This window comes from Eleutherodactylus coqui, chromosome 2, assembly GCF_035609145.1.
Source record: "Eleutherodactylus coqui strain aEleCoq1 chromosome 2, aEleCoq1.hap1, whole genome shotgun sequence".
Taxonomy (NCBI): domain Eukaryota; kingdom Metazoa; phylum Chordata; class Amphibia; order Anura; family Eleutherodactylidae; genus Eleutherodactylus; species Eleutherodactylus coqui.
The window spans coordinates 133,232,923-133,251,410 of NC_089838.1; the positions used below are offsets into that span (position 1 = coordinate 133,232,923).

Below are 18,488 nucleotides of genomic sequence, written 5' to 3' on the forward strand. Positions count from 1 at the left end.
TTCTTACCTATTTTTGGGTCAAACACTGGTGTGGATACAAAGAGGAGAGACGTAACATTTTTCCTTCTTTTTGAATCTACTCCTGGCTTTGGTTTAAAAAAAAAAAAACCCTGACCAAAAGGGGTATTCCAACCAGACCACCATTTTTACACTCCTTGATGAGCCAATCACAGCATTCACTGAATGGTTGTGATTGGCTCAGGCTGCACCAATAACAGCATTCTCTTGCTGGAGGCGGGGCATTCAACCCATGTTACCCAGAAGAAAATTCTTTCAGTGTTGAGGATGTCACGGAGCAGTGAGAGGGACTGGGATAGCGCCTGCTAGGTAAGTATTAAGACACCCCTCGAAAATAAGATGGCCTCTTTTGGGGCAAAAATATAAAAGACAGGGTCTTTTTTGGGGAAACCCAGTAGTAAAAGGAACCCTCCGGTTCAGAATACACAAAGATGGCCACACTGCTTCTCTGACTACCTGATAAGACTAATGATGCATACAAATGTACCGTGCGCAAGACAGTACCCACGCTGCCTTGATTGGCCAGTAGTAGCCAATCAGAGCCCCATGTAGTGTCAGACTACCTAATGCACACCGCATTACTATGCATCAGTCTGAGAAGTGGTTCAGCCATTGTTGTTTGTCCAAACCTAGTAATCAACCATTCCTTTAATTGAAATCAAGCTAGCTGAAATCCACTGAAGTTCTAACAATATCCTTTCAGCCAAAGCTGAAGTTTTTGTGTTCACAAAAAACCCAGCTTTGCTATGTACGATGCCGAAAACGAAGTAGAGTAACTGCTTCTTTTAATAAATCAAAACTTTAATAGCGAAGAATACAGGCAACTTCCTTTTTATACATTTACTACACATTTGGGTGTCAAGACCCAATGTATACGAAGGTAACAAAACGCATCGGCTTGATCTTTACATTTGCTCTAGTGTGGAGGCCAACATCGCGGGGAAACAAAAGTTAGATGGGAGACATACTGCAATAGCAGCAATACTTTGTCCTAATGGGGTTGAATAAATACATCGTCTCACAACATGACTTGTCCAGCATCTGCCAATTGCTTATTTATTGCTCACAATAATTTGAATCTTTACAATTGGTATCAGACCTCACATGAAACAAAAAAGTCAGACATTTTATATAAAACCTATAAAAGATATTTAAATTTGTATCTAACACTTTTAAAGGTAACTGGCTGTTTGACCTTTATGAGATGGTGCAGCCAATTTATTATATAAAATAACATTATGTTATGAATAAAATAGGAAGCTTATTTACTGCTTGTAAGCAGACATTTGCACAAGACTTTTGCCGCCACCATCATCATCATCATCAATTACACTTAAATACAAAAAGGCAAAGTACATGTCTTGCAATTCCCATCTTGGTAACCCAAGCCAGATATTCCCTGTACTTCAGCTGTAACAAAATTAAACTATCTACAGCAGCAGAAGTCATACGGTTAACCTCAAAAAGAAAAAAAATGTACAATTTACTATTAAGAGTATAGATATATATGACAAAATAGTGTGCAGGATCCCATAGGAATTCAATAAATTATCTTCCACATTTCAATTCAAGAAAAGTCGTATGGTTCACAAACAAGCCGAGATCAAGCTGGTCGTACAAACGCTGCTGTCCTCTAATACGAGACGTCATGGAAACCACTATTTGCTCTGCTAATCTTGTAATGTCCGTTGGACGATTATTTACCACAAGACTGAACAACCGGTGTTCTCACTGGAATTGTTGATATACTGATGCAGATGGGGAAAATCAAAAAAACGACAAAAATAAAAAAAGGGAAGACAGGTGCAAGTCAGGACCCCCACCCCTGCTGCAGATAGAACAGTCATTCCGACAAGGGCTTCTCATGACGACGGAGATGTGCCTGTTCGTAGATTTAACTGTGACAAAGAGTTAATTTGTTTGTTTAAAGGCTTCAAAGGAGTGTTGCATGTGAGAGCCTGTGGAAAACGATGATGATATCGGTCTAATCGCAGATATTTCACAGTCACCAGCTTTCCTGGAGGAGGCAAAATAAAAATTCATTAAACTGGTTGTCTAAACAATTAAGCTTCCTTATCATATAATGTAATAGATTATAAAAATATATGCCATGCAGTTGCAGGCTCAGAAGCGGCTATATTCGCAACCACTATTTAGATGCTGTGGTCAAAGCTGACCATGTGATGACCAAGTAGTCATCTAGAGCAGGGGTCCCCAACTCCAGTCCTCAGGGACCCCCCCCAGTAGGTCATGTCTTCAGGATCTCCTATAGTAAGAAGACCTGTGGCAATGTCTGAGGCACTGACAATAATTACATCACCAGTGCAATACTGAGGAAATCCTGAAAACATGACCTGTTGGCGGTCCCTGAGGACTGGAGTTGGGGAACACTCATCTAGAGGGAAGCTGTACAGCACCCCATCATCCCCAGGTACATGTTCACAGAGCGCCTATGTGTTAGCATGAACATGTAATAGACAAGTGAAGGCTTAAGGCTGCCTGCACACCGGCAGATTGGCATTGCGGTTCCCCAGCAAATACTGGCCATAGTACTCAATGGAAGAGAGATTTTTTTTTTTTCTGCACACAAGCAGAAATTAATTGCGATTTCACACTCGCAGAGGGAAAAAAATTGCAACATGCTCTATTCTTAAGCAGATTCCATGCGGTCAGCTTCTATTGAAGTCAATGGAAGCCGTCCGACCCGCGGCTCTTCCACAATGATTGCGGAAAGGTCGCAGGATCTGTGTCCTAGCGACCGTGCAGCAAAATCTGTAAGGCACGTATGACAGCTGGACCATCCGCAGTGCAGATTAAGAATCCGGACAAGTAAGCAGGGTCAGATTCCGCTGCGGGATCCCACATGCAGAATCTGACCCATTCGTGTGCAGGAAGCCTTATAGGCAGCATTGAAAAGTACATAATATTGCAGTACAAGAGATCAGACAACTGCAGGTTCATCAAGAATTAAGAACACAATACATTTTTAAGCCTTTTTAAAAAAAAAAAAAATTTTAAGTCCAAAATAATAATAAAAAAACAAAACTATTTCATCGTCCTGCACAGCAACACCGTAGAGAAAAAGAAAAAAAAAAGTACGAAATGCTAAATTATGACAAAAAGCTGTTTAAATCACCCAACTCCCAGTAACCTGTAGTAATAGCACCATAAACTTATTTTATGGCGAGTTAGGGATATGACAGGGTTTCTTTTAATGTACAGAGTACAGAATATGAAGATTCTTACCATCAAACCAAGATCCATGCAGTGCCTTGAATGCCTTTCCTGCATAGTCTGGTGATAGACATTTTACATACACACAGCCCTGGAAAAAAATAGGTGAAAAATTAATAAAAAGAAACATGGAATTCAGTGAAATGTAAAGAAATGAAGTGTAATTACCTCACGGGAATTTTTATCAACTGCAATGTGAACAATCCCGTCATTATCACTGCATTTCTCCAGAATAGCTTCTTGTATTGCCAAATGCCAATGATCTCCAATTTCCCTAAAGAAGAAAAAAAAATAAAATACTTGGTACATGAAGCTCACTCCTAATCAACATTAAGTGCCAATTGGTAACCAGAGAGCCCTTTTAGGCTGCGTTCCCACAGAGCTTGCAGCTGAAACCCTACCCAGCTCTGGCTGCCAGTAACTGCATAATCTTGCTGACATTATTTGCGACATTGTGCAGCATTCAGATGCAAGCGGCTTTTATGGTGTGGGATCGCAGCCAGAAAGTAGGAGACCACATCTAAAATAGTGGAAAGCCCTGTAACTAAAATTTGAGAAGGACACCATATTAGAAATTTTTGTTACCATAAAATTTGTTACGTTCACTGGAGGACACAGCAAGACCTTGGGTATAGCTACTGCCACTAGGAGGCGACACTAAAGCACAAGAAGAGTTTGTTCCTCTCACCATCGATACCCCTCCTGCAGGCACTGAGCTAAATCAGTGGTGGGTGCAGTGTCCCCCAATGAATGTGACAAGAAATGGATTTTATGGCAGGTTACAAAAATCCTGGTTTTCTTGTCCATGTCATTGGGGGACACAGGAAGACCTTGAAATGTTCAAGAGCATTCCCCAGGGGTGGGAGCAAGAACCAAAAAGGAGGCCATAAGCAGTATGTTGTCAGTTGTGGGACTGGTTGAGCGATAGGTGTTGCAGAGGATGCAGGGAAATACATTCTGTAGAACTTGGACAAGGCGTGAGGATTGGGAATTGGCCTTATTACTTGGAAAGTCCAAGCTCTCAAGGATTATCTGTTGTCAGGGGAGGGTCTACCAATCTAGTGAAGAGACACCTATGGGAAGGGACAGTACCCTTGCTTTAACATGGGTACTGTTAGAGGCACAATATGGTTGGTAGGAGACAGGGTGGATTCCTAGTGTCTGAAAATCCCTGACTTTTTTCCCAGAGTGGAATATTCCAAGAGGAAATAGATAGCGGAAGGTACCCCCAACAGGCCATGCCACAATTTGCAGAGGTACCAGACGTGTGAGGGGACTGAAGGAACCGCTAGAACTTGACCTTTAGGAAAGTAAAGGATCTTGCACATATTTTCCAAGTTGTTGAATTTGTGGCCTAATAAAAATACCTTCCTTAACCTTTGCATCAGTTAATCTAGGAAATTTGTCTCTTAAGTACTTAAATGCCTGTCCTTTGATAACATTTTTCATCAAACCCAGCTTTATATGAAGAGGTGGAAGAACAACATCTTTTGGGTCCACGGGGGGCTCGGCAACAACATTTTTCTTGTTAGAGTCAAGATTTGTTGCAGGCCAGTCCGCTTGAATGCAATGCGATTTCCTATCCCTCCTGTCCCACATACATAAAAAGCAACAGTATTTAGTATACCCCAGTTGCACTTCTAAGAGTACAGTGATGGCTTCTAGATGGCCACAGATTTTCCACTTGTGTTCAGCACATTTGATTGAGTCGAGGAGGGCTGTCATGTTTGTACGTCTCCTTCATGTGAACTGCATGACCAACAGGAATAGAAGAAAGATGGTTGCCATTGTGAAGTAATGCAGCTTTCAAACTAAGCTTGGAGGAGTCTATGAATGGCCTTCATTCAGTTGGATCATGGTTCAAATTCAAACATTTCATCAAGCCATTAACATCGCAGCAACAACCAGATGGTTTTTCTTCTCAAAAAAGGAAGCGGATCCCTCTGACGTTCTCTGTACTGTGAGACTGACATCACGTTGGGGAAGATTCCATTGCTGTAGTCTTGATCCTAGAAGTTCCGCATTCTCCTTTGACGAGTCAAGGACTCAAATGATAGCACTCAATTCTGCTTGACTCAGTCTATGCGGTGTATCATCTTTTACCTCAAAGTCAGGGCCATGGATGTGGAAGGCTTGTTGGGTACTTTTTCCACACTTTCTTCATTTCCTACTTCAAGCTCATAATGTTGGGGTGGAGTAGAAACTGGTAAACTATCTGAATGTGGAATAGGTCTAATAGCAGATAGAAGATTTTGGTATTGAATGAACTGTTCCTGTTTTCTTCATTGACAATCCTGCCTTTATAAGCAGAGTCAAGCAGAAATAGCAGTCATCGGTATGGTTTGTAGGCTCCAGTCAAGCCATAGGCACAGCAAAGCTATAGTTCTTTTATTTTTCAGCCGTTCTCGTAGTTGAACTGAAGAAGAGTTGTAACATATGTGGAGCCCATGGCTTATCCTGGTGCCCTACCTTCATACCAAAATAATGATGATAGGCAGTCCTCACAAGAGGCGTCAGATTGCGTTTGTGACGAAAATGTTATTTTACCATAAAGGTAACAAAAATGATTCACTAAATTTACACATTTTTGTGGCATTTTGATATAGCAAATTTTAAACTTCAAAAAAGAACTCCAAAACCAGAAATTCTGGAAAAAAGAACCACAAACAGTAAACTCTAAAAAAAACGACATGTCACTGTGTCTCCAAAGCAAGAGCTAATCTGTAATTTTTATGGCGATTTTTGAATTCAGCAGATGGAAATACATAGGAGTATGCCAATTTTGAGCCCAAAACAAAATAATCGTTGGGCAGTGTAATTGGTACGGAGAGACATGCTGACGTATTCTACTGAACACGGAATATGCTGCCCCCAGTCATGGACATTCCCTAATACAGGGATGCACAACTCCAATGCTCAAGGCAGTCCAACAGGTCATGTTTTCAGGATTTCCTCAGTGTTGCACAGGTGATGTAATTCTTGTCAGAGCCTCAGACATTGCCACAGGTGCTTACCCAGTCCGTCGCAGGAGAGGAGATTTCCATAACCTAAAGTGGCTGTCTCTGGGGGGCACAGCCAAAGTAAGCGGGGAGACATGTCTACTGAGCTGCCAGGGACCACATTAATGGACAGCCATCCATGTAGGTGTCGTCGTAGGCAGGGAGATGGGGCTGGCAAAATCTGTCAATCGCCACAACCCACGAAATGAAGCAACATGGGTCTAGCAAGCGCTTGCCAGATGACCTACCACCAGGCCGGATGTGCCCCGAAGTCCTGCCTGCTGACCTAGGCTAGAAAAAGGTGACCTTAAATTAGGAGCTCAGGCGGGAAAGAGAATCATGGACTTGAATTGCAGCCAACAGCCAAGCATGAGACATCAGAAGGATAGGCAGGAGGCGCTGCCCCACGTAGCAGAAAGGAGTTCAGTAGGTGGCACCAAAGCTTGGCCTTTAACTACGCACATGGCTGGTTCACACCTGCAGGTTGCCAGACTGGTATAAGACAGACAGGAATAGCCTAGGAGACTTACAAGGGGAGCAGGGAACTGGAAAAGAGCTGGGGAATGCTGGCGGTTGCTACAACAAATCCAGTGAGTGTCAGGCGGCCAGATGCAAGGGCTAAGAAAGCCTCACAGTAATTAGGTCAGAGGCTATGACTGAAGATAGAAGGGGAAACAACCAGTCCAGAAACATGCCCCAAGGATGTAAGAGATGGGGTGGGCATCATACCTACCTAATCCTAGTTACTGACCTCCTCTTCGCTTCAGCTTCCCCAGTATATCAGCAGAGACACCCCTTTAGCGAATGTCACAGTGGTGAGAGAACACTGGATAGGGGAAAGGGGGAGGGTGGAGCAGTCAGGAACAGCAGGTGACCCCATTGCTAGCGGGAATCAGTAGTTGGAGCGGCCCTGTTCCATTGTCTTCTTGGAAGAGGGAGTAACCGTGCCTGACGCAGCACTGTTTGTCCCCCTCACCTACAGAGTATCACGCAAGTTAGCTCATCCCCGATTCCCACCTAGAGTGGAAGAAAGGAAAAACTAACAAAAGCAAAGATGATCTGCAGGCCAGGGAAGTCTGTCTCCTCTGGACAATAGGCTAAAACGAATTTAGCTCAGCGCCTGCAAGAGGGAGAAACGAACTCTTGTTCTTAGTGTCTGCCTTCTAGTTCCAGAAGCTATAACCAAGGTCTGTTTACCGCAATGACATGACAAGAAAATAAAAGTTTCTAGGATATAAAAAGTATAGAAGGCCATAAAGATCTCATTTTGCAGAAAAATACTGACATCTGTCACAAGTGTGAACATATATCTTTCAGTAATATTATGGGCCTATGTGTGAGCCATCTATTTACTATTGAAAAGGGGTTTTCCAGGCACTTGAAGTCAATAGGCTCTGACCACAAAGCAAACGTCCAGCTTGGCTGCACTGACAGCAAGCCAGAGGATCTGATAATCAGCAGACTATTCAGATCAACTATTGAGGGCTGATCCTGAGGATAGGTTATCAATAGTAAATGCCCAGAAGACCTCTAAGAATCAGAACAGAGGCAAGGAAAAGCAGGAAAATTAATTAAGTGTTTGGCAAAGTTTAATTTGCTTTATATTTTCTCCTCTTCAATTCAGAGAAATGCCTAATGGCTTTGATAAAGTATGGATTAGAATGAAAGGTAACAAAATAAAACCACCACACTATTCACAACAGGCAAGGATAACAGCTACCTCCCCTCCCTGCATATCACAGAGCATGCATAGAACAATCTTCCATAGAAGTCAATGAGTCATCTCTGGTTCCTATACTTTACAGCAGCCACATGTACCATATCTCTGAATGCCAATGAAGTGGGCAAAGCAAGATGGCCACCCCCAGAATAAATTTGCATAAAATATATAAAATTACACACACACAGAATATCACTATCTGGATAGATAGATAGATATCCTTTACCATATGAATATTGAATCAAAAGGGTGAAATCCCACAATGTGGCTGTCTGCATGTGGCCAATGGCCACACTATTTACTATCAAAATTGTGCAGCTACTGGCCCTGGCACATGTGCATAATTAAATAATGCTGATGTCACCAGAAAAATTTGGTTTTAAATGTTCTTCTACTTACATGACTGGATCAAACATGCTACGTATCTTTAAACAAGGAGTGAGGCTGTTTGGAGGGGAATTTCTTTTATCCAAATGGAAAGCTGTAATAAAAAAAAAAAAAAAATTAAAAAAAGTCACATTTTTAACAATTTTTACATTAAATAGCTTATCAGATTTAAAAGGAAAAAAATGAATAGGAGTGGATATTTCTGCCATGCTTGTTTAGTCCAATATACATTGTCTAGTAGTTGTAAGGCAAGACACTGCTTATATAAGAAACAAGCTGTCCAACAGTATGTTGTAAGGTAAATGCAGAGTTAATCCAATTTGCACAATTCTTTACTGATCTCTATGGTTTCCCTCAAGACAAGACACCTTGTGTGTTAAGGGAAAAGCTGACATTTGTTTTAAAGTGTAACAATGTTTTGTAAAAACATTTGACATGTTCTAGGGACGTCAAAAGCTGTGATTGCTGAGGGTCTGGGTGCTGAGACACCTAACGATTGCCAGAATGAGCCAGCTAAAGGGTTTGTCAGAGTGTTTTACTGCTCGCTAGCTAAAGATGAGCCAATAGACTTAAAAAGGGCCACTCTGGCAAAAACAAGTTTTTTTCATTCCTGCACCCGTATCCCGATTGCCTGACACTCTGGACGTTCTTTATAATGCAGTCACTTCCATGCAGTGCCACCTCCTATTTGATTATCAGGCAGTATCTTGATGCAAAGATTTGTCCATACTTTCACTATTCTGCGCTATCAATCCCACAAAGCATCAGCACAGCATTACATGTATTACCTCTGCCTTCTGGAAAGAGACAATAGGGTCACCTTCTGTATTCACCCAAGTAAGCTACAGACCATAAGTATGCAGGCACAAGGATGGGGGCAGATATTGTTCCCAGCCTCATAAAAAAAGGAAGACGGTGGATCTAAGAAACTACAGGCCTGTGAGTCTGACTCCTATACCAGGAAAGATCTTTGAAAAAATTATTAAGCAGCATGTATGCAAGTACTTGGTTGAAAATTGATTAACGAGAGCCAGCATAATTTTGTAACAGGTCAGGCCAGACTAATCCAATTTCCTTCTATGACAGAATCAGGAAAATGCGGTAGATATAGTATATCTTGACTTTAGTAAAACATCACCTACCATCCTTATCGGGAAACAAAAAAAAAATAAATTATTAAATATGGATTGACAAAGCAACTGTTAGGTGGATTCACAACTGGCTCAGTGATCGTACTCAAAGAGTGGTCATAAATGGCTGCACATCCAAGTGGAAGAATGTATCAAGTGGGGTACCACAAGGCTCTGTCCTGGACCCCAGTAGTGTTCAACATTTTTTTAACGTGATCTGGAGGAGGGAATTGAGGGGAAACTGATCGAATTTGCTGACACAAGGCTAGAAGAGATAGCTAACACTATAGAAGACAGGATTAAAAAATATCTAGAAAAGCTTGAACAGTGGGTGGCGAATAACAGAATGGTATTTAATAAGGAGAAATGCAAAGCCCTACATCTGGGCAAGAAAAATGAAAAAAAAAAAAAAAAAAAGCACATACAGAAGAGTAATTGAGCTAAGCAGCACATGTGAAAAAGGTATACTAAAACATCATAGACTGAACATGAGTAAACAGTGTGATGCAGCAGAAAAACAAAAAAGACAAACATAATTCTGGGCTGTATTAAGAGAAGCATAGTGTCTAGATCACGTGAGCTAATTATCCCCCTCTACTCTTCCTTAATCAGACCTCATCTGGAATACTGTGTCCAGTTCTGGGCACCCAGATTTAAAAAAAATAAAAATAAAAAAAAAATGGAGCAAGTTCAGAGAAGAATTACCAAGATGGTGAGCAGTCTGCAATTCATGTCCTATGAAGAACAGTTAAAGGACGTGGGAATGTTTAGCTTGCAAAAAGGAAGGCCGAGAGGAGACTTAATAGCTGTCTACAAATATCTGAAGGGCTGTCACAGTGCAGATGGATCAGCCCTATTCTTATTTGCACAAGGAAAGACTAGAAGCAATGGGATAAAACTGACAGGGAGGAGACACAGATAGATATTAGATAAAACTTCCTGACAGTGAGGGTGATCAATGAATGGAACAGGTAAACACGGGTGGTGGAGAGTTCTACTTTAATGGAAGTGTTCAGAGGCTGGACAGACATCTGTCTGGAATGATTTAGTGATCCTGCACTGAGCAGGGGTTGGACCCTGGAGGTCCCTTCCAACTCTACCATTCTATGATAACTGTGTAACAGGAGCTGTGTGATCATCAGTAATTGTGATAGGAGTGTGTTTCCCTCTCTAAAGAGCTTCTGTGGTAAAGGCCATGTAATAGCATACCACAGGAGTTATGCTGACTGAGACACTGACTAACTTGAGAACACAAACTCAAGTAAATATGAGCTGGTGAGAATTGAGGTCACATGACCATCTGAGGAAAGGATTGCAGAAGTTTCAGATCAAAGGAAATGAGGAATAACAGCGATCATATTCCTATGTCAAATGTTTAAAAAAAAAATTTAAAAAAAAAAGTTACTTTAATATTTGGGGAGGGGTACAGCAACGCCCACAAAACACATACCTTTCCCTTGCCACACTTTAGATGGGATGACTGAAGGTTTTTCAGAAGTAGAAGGCTGAGTCCATCTCCATACAAGGGAGTCTGCACCTCCTATTTTCCTTGTTTCAGTACGTACACGGGATTCATTTGCAGCCAGGAATTCAACTGCTCTTTCCCAAACTTTCTTCATTTTTTTTCTGAGAGAGGAAGCAAAACGGCAGTGACTTTTCAAATCGTATTATATCTAGCCTCTATACTAAAAGTAATTGACAAGACTGTTCCCAACAGCAAAACAGTATTCAGCCTGCATATACAATATCAATCCTATAAGATTTCTCTTCTCCCTTTACATACATGGCTACATTTAAAATTCTACTGGTTATCTGCAATATCTAAAAAGTTCAATGTCTGCCTGATCCAATTTGGATCAATTGAAGAATGATATCAAGTGCTTTTGACCAGCAGCATTCATCTTTCATGACAGATTAGATTTAAAAAAAAAAAACAAAAAAAAAACAAAAAAAACACCTGCCTACTAAGGCCTTATAGATAGAATGCCTGTCAAATGATCAAAAATAAAATATGTAAAGCCAAAATTGTGCTCTTTTGGTCACCCTGTCTCCAAGAGCAAACTGGAAACCAAAAAAGTGACCAGTCACAGTTACACCAAAACAGAACCAATAAAAACTACAGGCTGCACCACAAACAAAAAAAAAAAAAAGAAACAGACCAAGAGTGAATCCCTCACTCAGCTGCATTGGCAGTAGTCAAAAGATTGCAATCGGGGGAAAGTTTTTTTAGATTAAAAAAAATAAAAAAATTTTTAACTTGGAATGGAAAAAGGCTGCAGCGGGCAGGGTTTAAAATTGGGATTATTCAGCTTTAGAATGGGTGTCCAACACATGCTACCCCAGCCGATCAGCAGTTTGCCAAAGCTGCTGTGTTGCAGAAACACACAGCTCGGCGCACACACTGCAGCCGCCCGGAATGGTATTTCAGGCAAAGTTCCCAAACACTTCAGTTGAGTGCTTCCAGCTCTGTGCGCTGAAGGCCCATTTAAACACAATGATTGCCGCTTGAACAAACTACTTTTTTGCTTTCAAATGCTGAGTGTTTACATGTAAAGATAATCGTTTAAAATCCTCGCCTTTTCCCTTATTAGCTATATACACACACACAACACTGAAGAGGTTTTCTTAGGTGGGCATGTGTTTGAATGTACATTTACACAGATGATCGCTCAAAAATCGTCGGACAGTTTTGAGCGATCATCTTGCATTAGCTACTAGTAGCTAACTAGTTTCATTTGCATGTATTTAGAGAACAGCAGGTGATCTGTTCTCTAAATACATCACTATTGTTTTCCAGAGGGACAGCAGCTGAAAGAAGGTTATCTGTGCTGCACAAGGAGAATTCAGCATGTGGTCCCTCTCATCAGGGACGACAGATTTTAGGCTAAACTGAAGTCAGCAGTGGACTGTAAGTGCACGATGGGCACACATTTACAAGCAATGATTATCGCTCAAAAGATGGCTTTTCAGTGCATTTTGAGTGATCATGACATGTAAATGTACCTTATCTCTCGGAGACAGGGTTTCTAACTAGTGTGCAGAAAAAGCCATTGTCTACTGCTGCATGAGTCAGCAGGCAAACAATCACTCCTTCCCTCAAATTGTTTGAAAGACTGAACGAATGTCATTTAAACCTAAAGACAAGTGAACGAAACAATTCTTATGCAGGTCGAAACTCAGCGATAGACAAGTCAACGAACAGTGCATGATGGTTTCGTGTTAACATGTAATTACTATAACTCAAATTGGTTTGAACGAACTTTGAGCGATATTGTTGTTTGCGAATGGGCCTTAAGGTGGCAGCAGCACCAGTGATCAGCAGGGTTTCTAGGCAGCAGACCTATTGATAACCTATTCTGAAAATAGTTCAATAGCTAAAAGCTGGAAAAAAACAACAACTTTAAAATGTTAGAAAGCTTGTGTATCACCTGTGTTATTTTGATAGTTTTACCATAAACCAGATGCATACCTGTCACATGGAGGTATCAAGGAATCTCTCACATGTGGAATTGGTGTATATGGCTCTAGTTCTTTGTTTTCTTGGCAAGCTTCATTGTGACTTTTTAAAACATCTAAAAAAGTACAATTACACATTTCACTTGTAACTTCAATACTCTTAGCATCACAGTTATGAAGGTACATATTACATTCATTAAACATTAAAGGGGCTATTACCATTTATTGAGTTATTTGCTATCCATAGGACAGTTGATAATGATCTGCTCTTTAACAGTCTAAACACTAGGATCCCCACTGATCACCAGAATAGGGTACCCGTGTTCTCCTGGGTGAATGAATGGAAAAAGAGCATGCTTGGCCACTGCTCAAATCATTTCAATGGGACTGCCGGGGGGTAGCCAGGCACTTGAACTTGGCTGTCTCTGGCAGTCCTACTAAAAACGAGCAGTGGCCGAGTATGTGCTGCCACTACATTCATTGACAGTCATGTAGAGGGACACAGGACCCCCATTCTGGCAACCTGAGAGGATCCCAGTGGTTGAACCGACACCAAACAGTTATCCTCTATTCAATGGATAGGGGAAAACGTGATAGAACCGCACATCACCAAAGCAACACAAACCTGCAAACTATAGAAGCACAGTAACATGAAAATAGGAACAAGAAATCTCAACATTTTACTGTAGTTGAGAGAATGCGTTTCCGAGTGCAATATCAGACCAAGTTTCACGGCCCGATATCGCGCTCGCACGTGTGAAGTTACCTTTAGCTCTCTCTCAGACTTTTTTTAAACAGCGTTTAGTGGACATTTAATGCCTGCGAAATACACTGCACAAAGCCTCCATTTATTTCAATGGGGCTTCTCAGATGAGCGTTATAGAGCAGCGCTTATAACACCCCGCATCGTCCATTGAAATGAATGGGGTGCATTAAAGACACCGTGTACAGCGTTTTTAACGCTGCTTACTATGCCACCGGGAGCGGGGATTCGGACATCAGCTTACTTTGTGCACTAACACAGGCAAACTCTCACCAACACGCTACAGTGTCACTGCTGTGCTCAGCTGCAATTAGGTGTCATTGCAAGGAACAGAATATTGGAATATCCACAATATATTTGAAACGGAGAGTTACTTAATTTTAAAGCTGAATACGGGTTAAAATGTTCCAGCCTGCAACTCCTTGGACACAACTTGCAGTACAATGTACATTACAAGATATTAGACAATCATTCCACCAACCTATAATTTTCGCCACCAGGTCATACATTTGTTTAGTTTCTTCTTCCTCTCTTTTCCAGCGATACCGCATATACTGAAGCACTCCAAAAGCCACAGCAACACCTACACAAATATAAAGAGGAGGGGGAAAAAAAAAAAGGCAAAGCTTTGAATGCCACCATAAATTGATAAATGCGGTTTGTGTCAAAAAACTTTCTTAACCCCTTCTCGACTGCTACACATTCCTTACTGCACTGGGCATAGGGAGAATGTCATATAGACACATCGGTGGAATATGCTGTATACGCAAGCAGGCACACGGCAGGTGTTGGTTGTCACCTCCCCACAAAAGCCATGCTCAGAATTAACCCTTTAAATCCTGCTGTCAATTTGAGAGTGGCATGTAAGTGCCACAATTGGCTCCCATGCAATGAGATTGCATCCAGGTGTCACAGCAGCTTAGGGCCTTCTGGAGGCACCCAGTGCTGTCGTGATTGCTTGCCTATTGAGCTGTACCACAGATAGGTCTTACTAGAATGCCTGCTTAAAAAAAAAAAAAAAAAAAAATTTTCCCAGCTTTAAATGCCATTTGTGAAAAATAAAAATACAACGCAATAATTGTGCTTTTTTTGTTACCTTGTCTCAGGGTGGAGTGTGATAAAGTCATACGCACCGCAAAATGATACCAATAAAAATTACATGCCACTGTGCGAGAAACAATTCCTCATAGTGGTTTATTTTATTTTTTTCCCGATGAAGCCATGTGGGCCAAAAGATGGCCACAGGAAGCAGGTTTGTTTTTTTTGTTTTTTTCTAAAAGCCCCCATAGAACTTGTGGTATTTTGATTGCTCATAGGAGTATAATGCAATACCATACGGTACTAATGCATTATATTGTGTTCTGATAAGCAGCTTATCAAGCCATGCCACAAGACCATTGCTGGTGGCCTTTCAAGACATGCGACCGTGGATCAGGACATTTAAATGCCGCTATTAGAACGGACCGCAGAGTTTAAAAGGGTTAAACAGCCACAATCAGCGTTCATGTTGATCACTGCTACTGCAAGCGGGTGTCAGTTTTCAAAGACAGGCTGCACCCGCCGTGTATGGAGCGGAATCGGATCCCAATCCCACTCCATGAAAACCCTGCGCCTCCATGATGTAAATATACAGGGGGCCAAGACTGAGCAAATATGGTTCAGCTGGTCATCTAAAGAAAGCACAGACAGAGCAGGTTTTACATGCATCAGATAAACGCTCCATCAGCCCTCTAGTACAAGTGTCAGTCTCCCCAATTTATGTTGGACAATGTAAACTAAACAGCTGGTTCAGAGAGCTGCAAAAACAGTACCAGATTAGCAAAGAGCATGGTTCACATTGCGGAAAGTTACCTAGAAGCAAGAGTGATAATCTGTGTGCTACTGTCACAATGGCACGGCGGATGCGACATACAAAGGACATTTGTGGTCGTGTGGATTCCAAGTATTTCACACCCGTTACATTTAATTCATCATCTTCCACATCTCCAAAGCACCTGAACAAAATAAAAGAAAAAAAAGTTTACCATCAGTGGTGTGGCAGAAGACCAGTGCATAAAAACTTATAGTACCGGACAATGACAGAACACAATACCCTCTGCTTGTAATGGATTAACAAACTGCCCTTTATAGGATTAACCACCTATTTACAGCCCATACTAGTTTTAATAGATGTTGCTCAGCTGTATGATGAGTGGGCTCCAGCTCTAATGGCCTGGATGGGGAATATCGCTGACATTCACTGTATAACCCCTTAGATACCATGGTCAGTGCAACTGCTTCATCTAAGAGGCTCTCTCCGCCATGCATTGGCCCCAAAGATGCGATTAAGGGATATGAGTGAGTTGCTACTACACCCAGAGGTCTAGCAATGGCCTATTAGTATTTCAGCAAACACTAAAAAGTAAAAAAGGAGAGGAAAAAAAAACAAAAAAGTCAAAATGAAAAAAACAAAACAAAAAGCACAATAATTTATATGGTGGATAGTGTAAAAGAATTAGGGGGGGGGGGTGCAAGGATTAAACAGGACCATTAAAACCTAAAACTACTCAAACAAAAAAGAGTAAAAAAGCCTCACGCAGTTCTTAATCTATGGAAAAATACAACCATGCAGTAGCGATACAAAAAAACTAGCGTTTTAAGGTTGGGTTCTCACAGGGCGGAATCCTGCCGTAAATCTCGCGATTTTGCCGTAGAGGAGTGCGAAGCCCCAACGGGGAAAAAAAATAAAATAAGATTTTGACATGCTGCAGCCAGGGAATCGGTGCCGCAGTCCCGACTTTGCCGCGACAGATTGGCCATCCCGCGGGGAGGAGATTTTTGACAAACCTCATCCACATGGCTGGCCAAACCAGAGATTAGCGGCCACAGGCGGATTTGCCCCAATTCGCCCTGTGTGAACCCAGACTGTTTAAAATTCAAGACTCCATAGAATGCAATGCTAGAATTGCAGTACTGTTAATCCTCCCCCCCCCCCCCCCCCCCTTCCTTTTCAAAAAAATGTAATCAAAAGTAATCAATGTCATATGTTTCCAGAAATTTGGCATCCCAGTAATTGTGCTGACCCAGAGAATAAAGGTATTCTTTAGATTCCCGAGTTTGGGTCAGGAGACCTACTGTCAGGGCAGGACACGTGTCTATACCTGTAATATGCTCGTGTGAAACCAACTTTAGGTCTCCCTCACACGGGCAGATATTTGTTATGAAATAAGTGTGAACTACTACTTTGTTAACAGATACGGTAGTAATATTATCTACTTCATGATTTAACCAGAGGGGGAATAGACGTCACATGTGCAGTGGAAGAGAAAACTGCATGTATATAAGAGAGGGCTACTGACTACAGTAAGACCCTTTGACATAGAGCAAGTGACTGGTGCTCATTTACTAGGCACTTACAGAGGCCAATTCACACTATTACAGGGATTTTCTGCCCTTTTTTCAACCAATTATCCTATCTTCTGGATAGGTCATTAGTAGCTGATCATCGAGCCCGCTGTCCTGTGCAGCAGGCCGGACGTTGTCAACAAAAAGACAGGGAAGGAAGTGGGAGCGTTGGCTTCGCTCTAACTGAAATCAATTGGAGTGCGATATTTCTCCTCCACCTTCTATGTCTCTCATGGTCAGGACTGTGGAACAGTGTGGAGCTCCCATTGATTTCAACGGGAATGAAGCCAGCGCTCCCCACTCCGTGTGCTGACCACTCATAACAGACGATGAGCTGATGGACGGGGGTCTCACTTGGCGGACCTCCAACCATTAGCTGCTGATGACCTATCCAGAGGGCAGCAGAAAAACCCTTAATGACTGCTGTTAAGGGACTCTATTTTGACGAAATCGTCTTATACAGCATTGCATTATAAAGCCTGACATGCGTCTCCCATGCCAGGGGAAAAGGGTGTTCAGCTGTTGGATAACAGCTTGGCACTGGCTCGAACAGCAGGGACCAGAGAAACCTCAGATTTATGTTTACATTTGACCACAGCATGTAAAAGGCTGACAGAGGTAGGGGGCTCCCTCTGTCACCCATCAAACCCCCTCAATGTGATCGAGTAGTCACAGTGGGTTGCTACAGTCATACTCAAGCCTTCGGTTCAGCCAACTATGTTGGCCTAGTTGAGCTTCATAGGCTTTTTAATACACTGCTATACTGAAGTATTGAAATGTATTATAAGAGTGATAAAAGATGGTGATATTCAAACACCCTAGTGGGACAAGAAGCAGCACAGTACGCAGCACAATTGACAAATAGAAAAATGTTAGGGGGTCCTTGAATAAATCTCTACATACATCATGTGTCTATAATATGCCATTATGGAGTTAGGAAGGAATTTTCCCCGCAAAAAGGGCTAATAGGTTTCTGCCTCATTGGGTTTTTTTCTTCTGGATCAACAAGGGGGATGGAAACAGACTGAACTAGATGGACATGATCTCCCTTCAGCCGAACATTCTAGGTTACCAAGTGTGAAAAAGTTGAAAGAAGAAAAAAAAAATAAAAAAATAAAACCACACGCAAGTTTGGTATTGACGTAATCCTAAGGGCCCACAGAGTTATTTTCACATATTTATATGTTATGTTGATATGTTGAGTACTGTTAAAAAAAAAAAAAAAAAATGTAAAAAACATGTCAGAACTGCAGATTGTTATTCTTGCCCCAGTATAGTGGGCGGTTCTCAGAATCGCAGGCGCAGCTTAGATCGATTTCAACGAGAGATGTGCTTGCAATTACAAGCGCCAACCACTACACAGAGGGGGGTGGAGTTTCTTTTGTTACTTTATCACA

The 18,488-nt window shown here is 41.7% G+C and overlaps 1 protein-coding gene across 1 annotated transcript in view; it reads right to left on the reverse strand.

Annotated features, from left to right (window-relative positions):
- Positions 1 to 798: 798 nt before the first annotated feature.
- The window catches only part of LEMD3 (LEM domain containing 3), a 33,469-nt gene continuing 15,779 nt past the window's right edge, over positions 799 to 18,488 (reverse strand). The window contains exons 6-13 of the mRNA XM_066591574.1: positions 15,559 to 15,701; positions 14,189 to 14,290; positions 12,958 to 13,060; positions 10,939 to 11,114; positions 8,371 to 8,452; positions 3,421 to 3,526; positions 3,265 to 3,343; positions 799 to 2,035 (exon numbers count right to left, since the gene is read on the reverse strand). Coding sequence (XP_066447671.1) covers positions 1,881 to 2,035; positions 3,265 to 3,343; positions 3,421 to 3,526; positions 8,371 to 8,452; positions 10,939 to 11,114; positions 12,958 to 13,060; positions 14,189 to 14,290; positions 15,559 to 15,701 — 946 coding nt within the window. The 3' untranslated portion in view covers positions 799 to 1,880. The remainder of the gene's footprint in view (positions 2,036 to 3,264; positions 3,344 to 3,420; positions 3,527 to 8,370; positions 8,453 to 10,938; positions 11,115 to 12,957; positions 13,061 to 14,188; positions 14,291 to 15,558; positions 15,702 to 18,488) is intronic.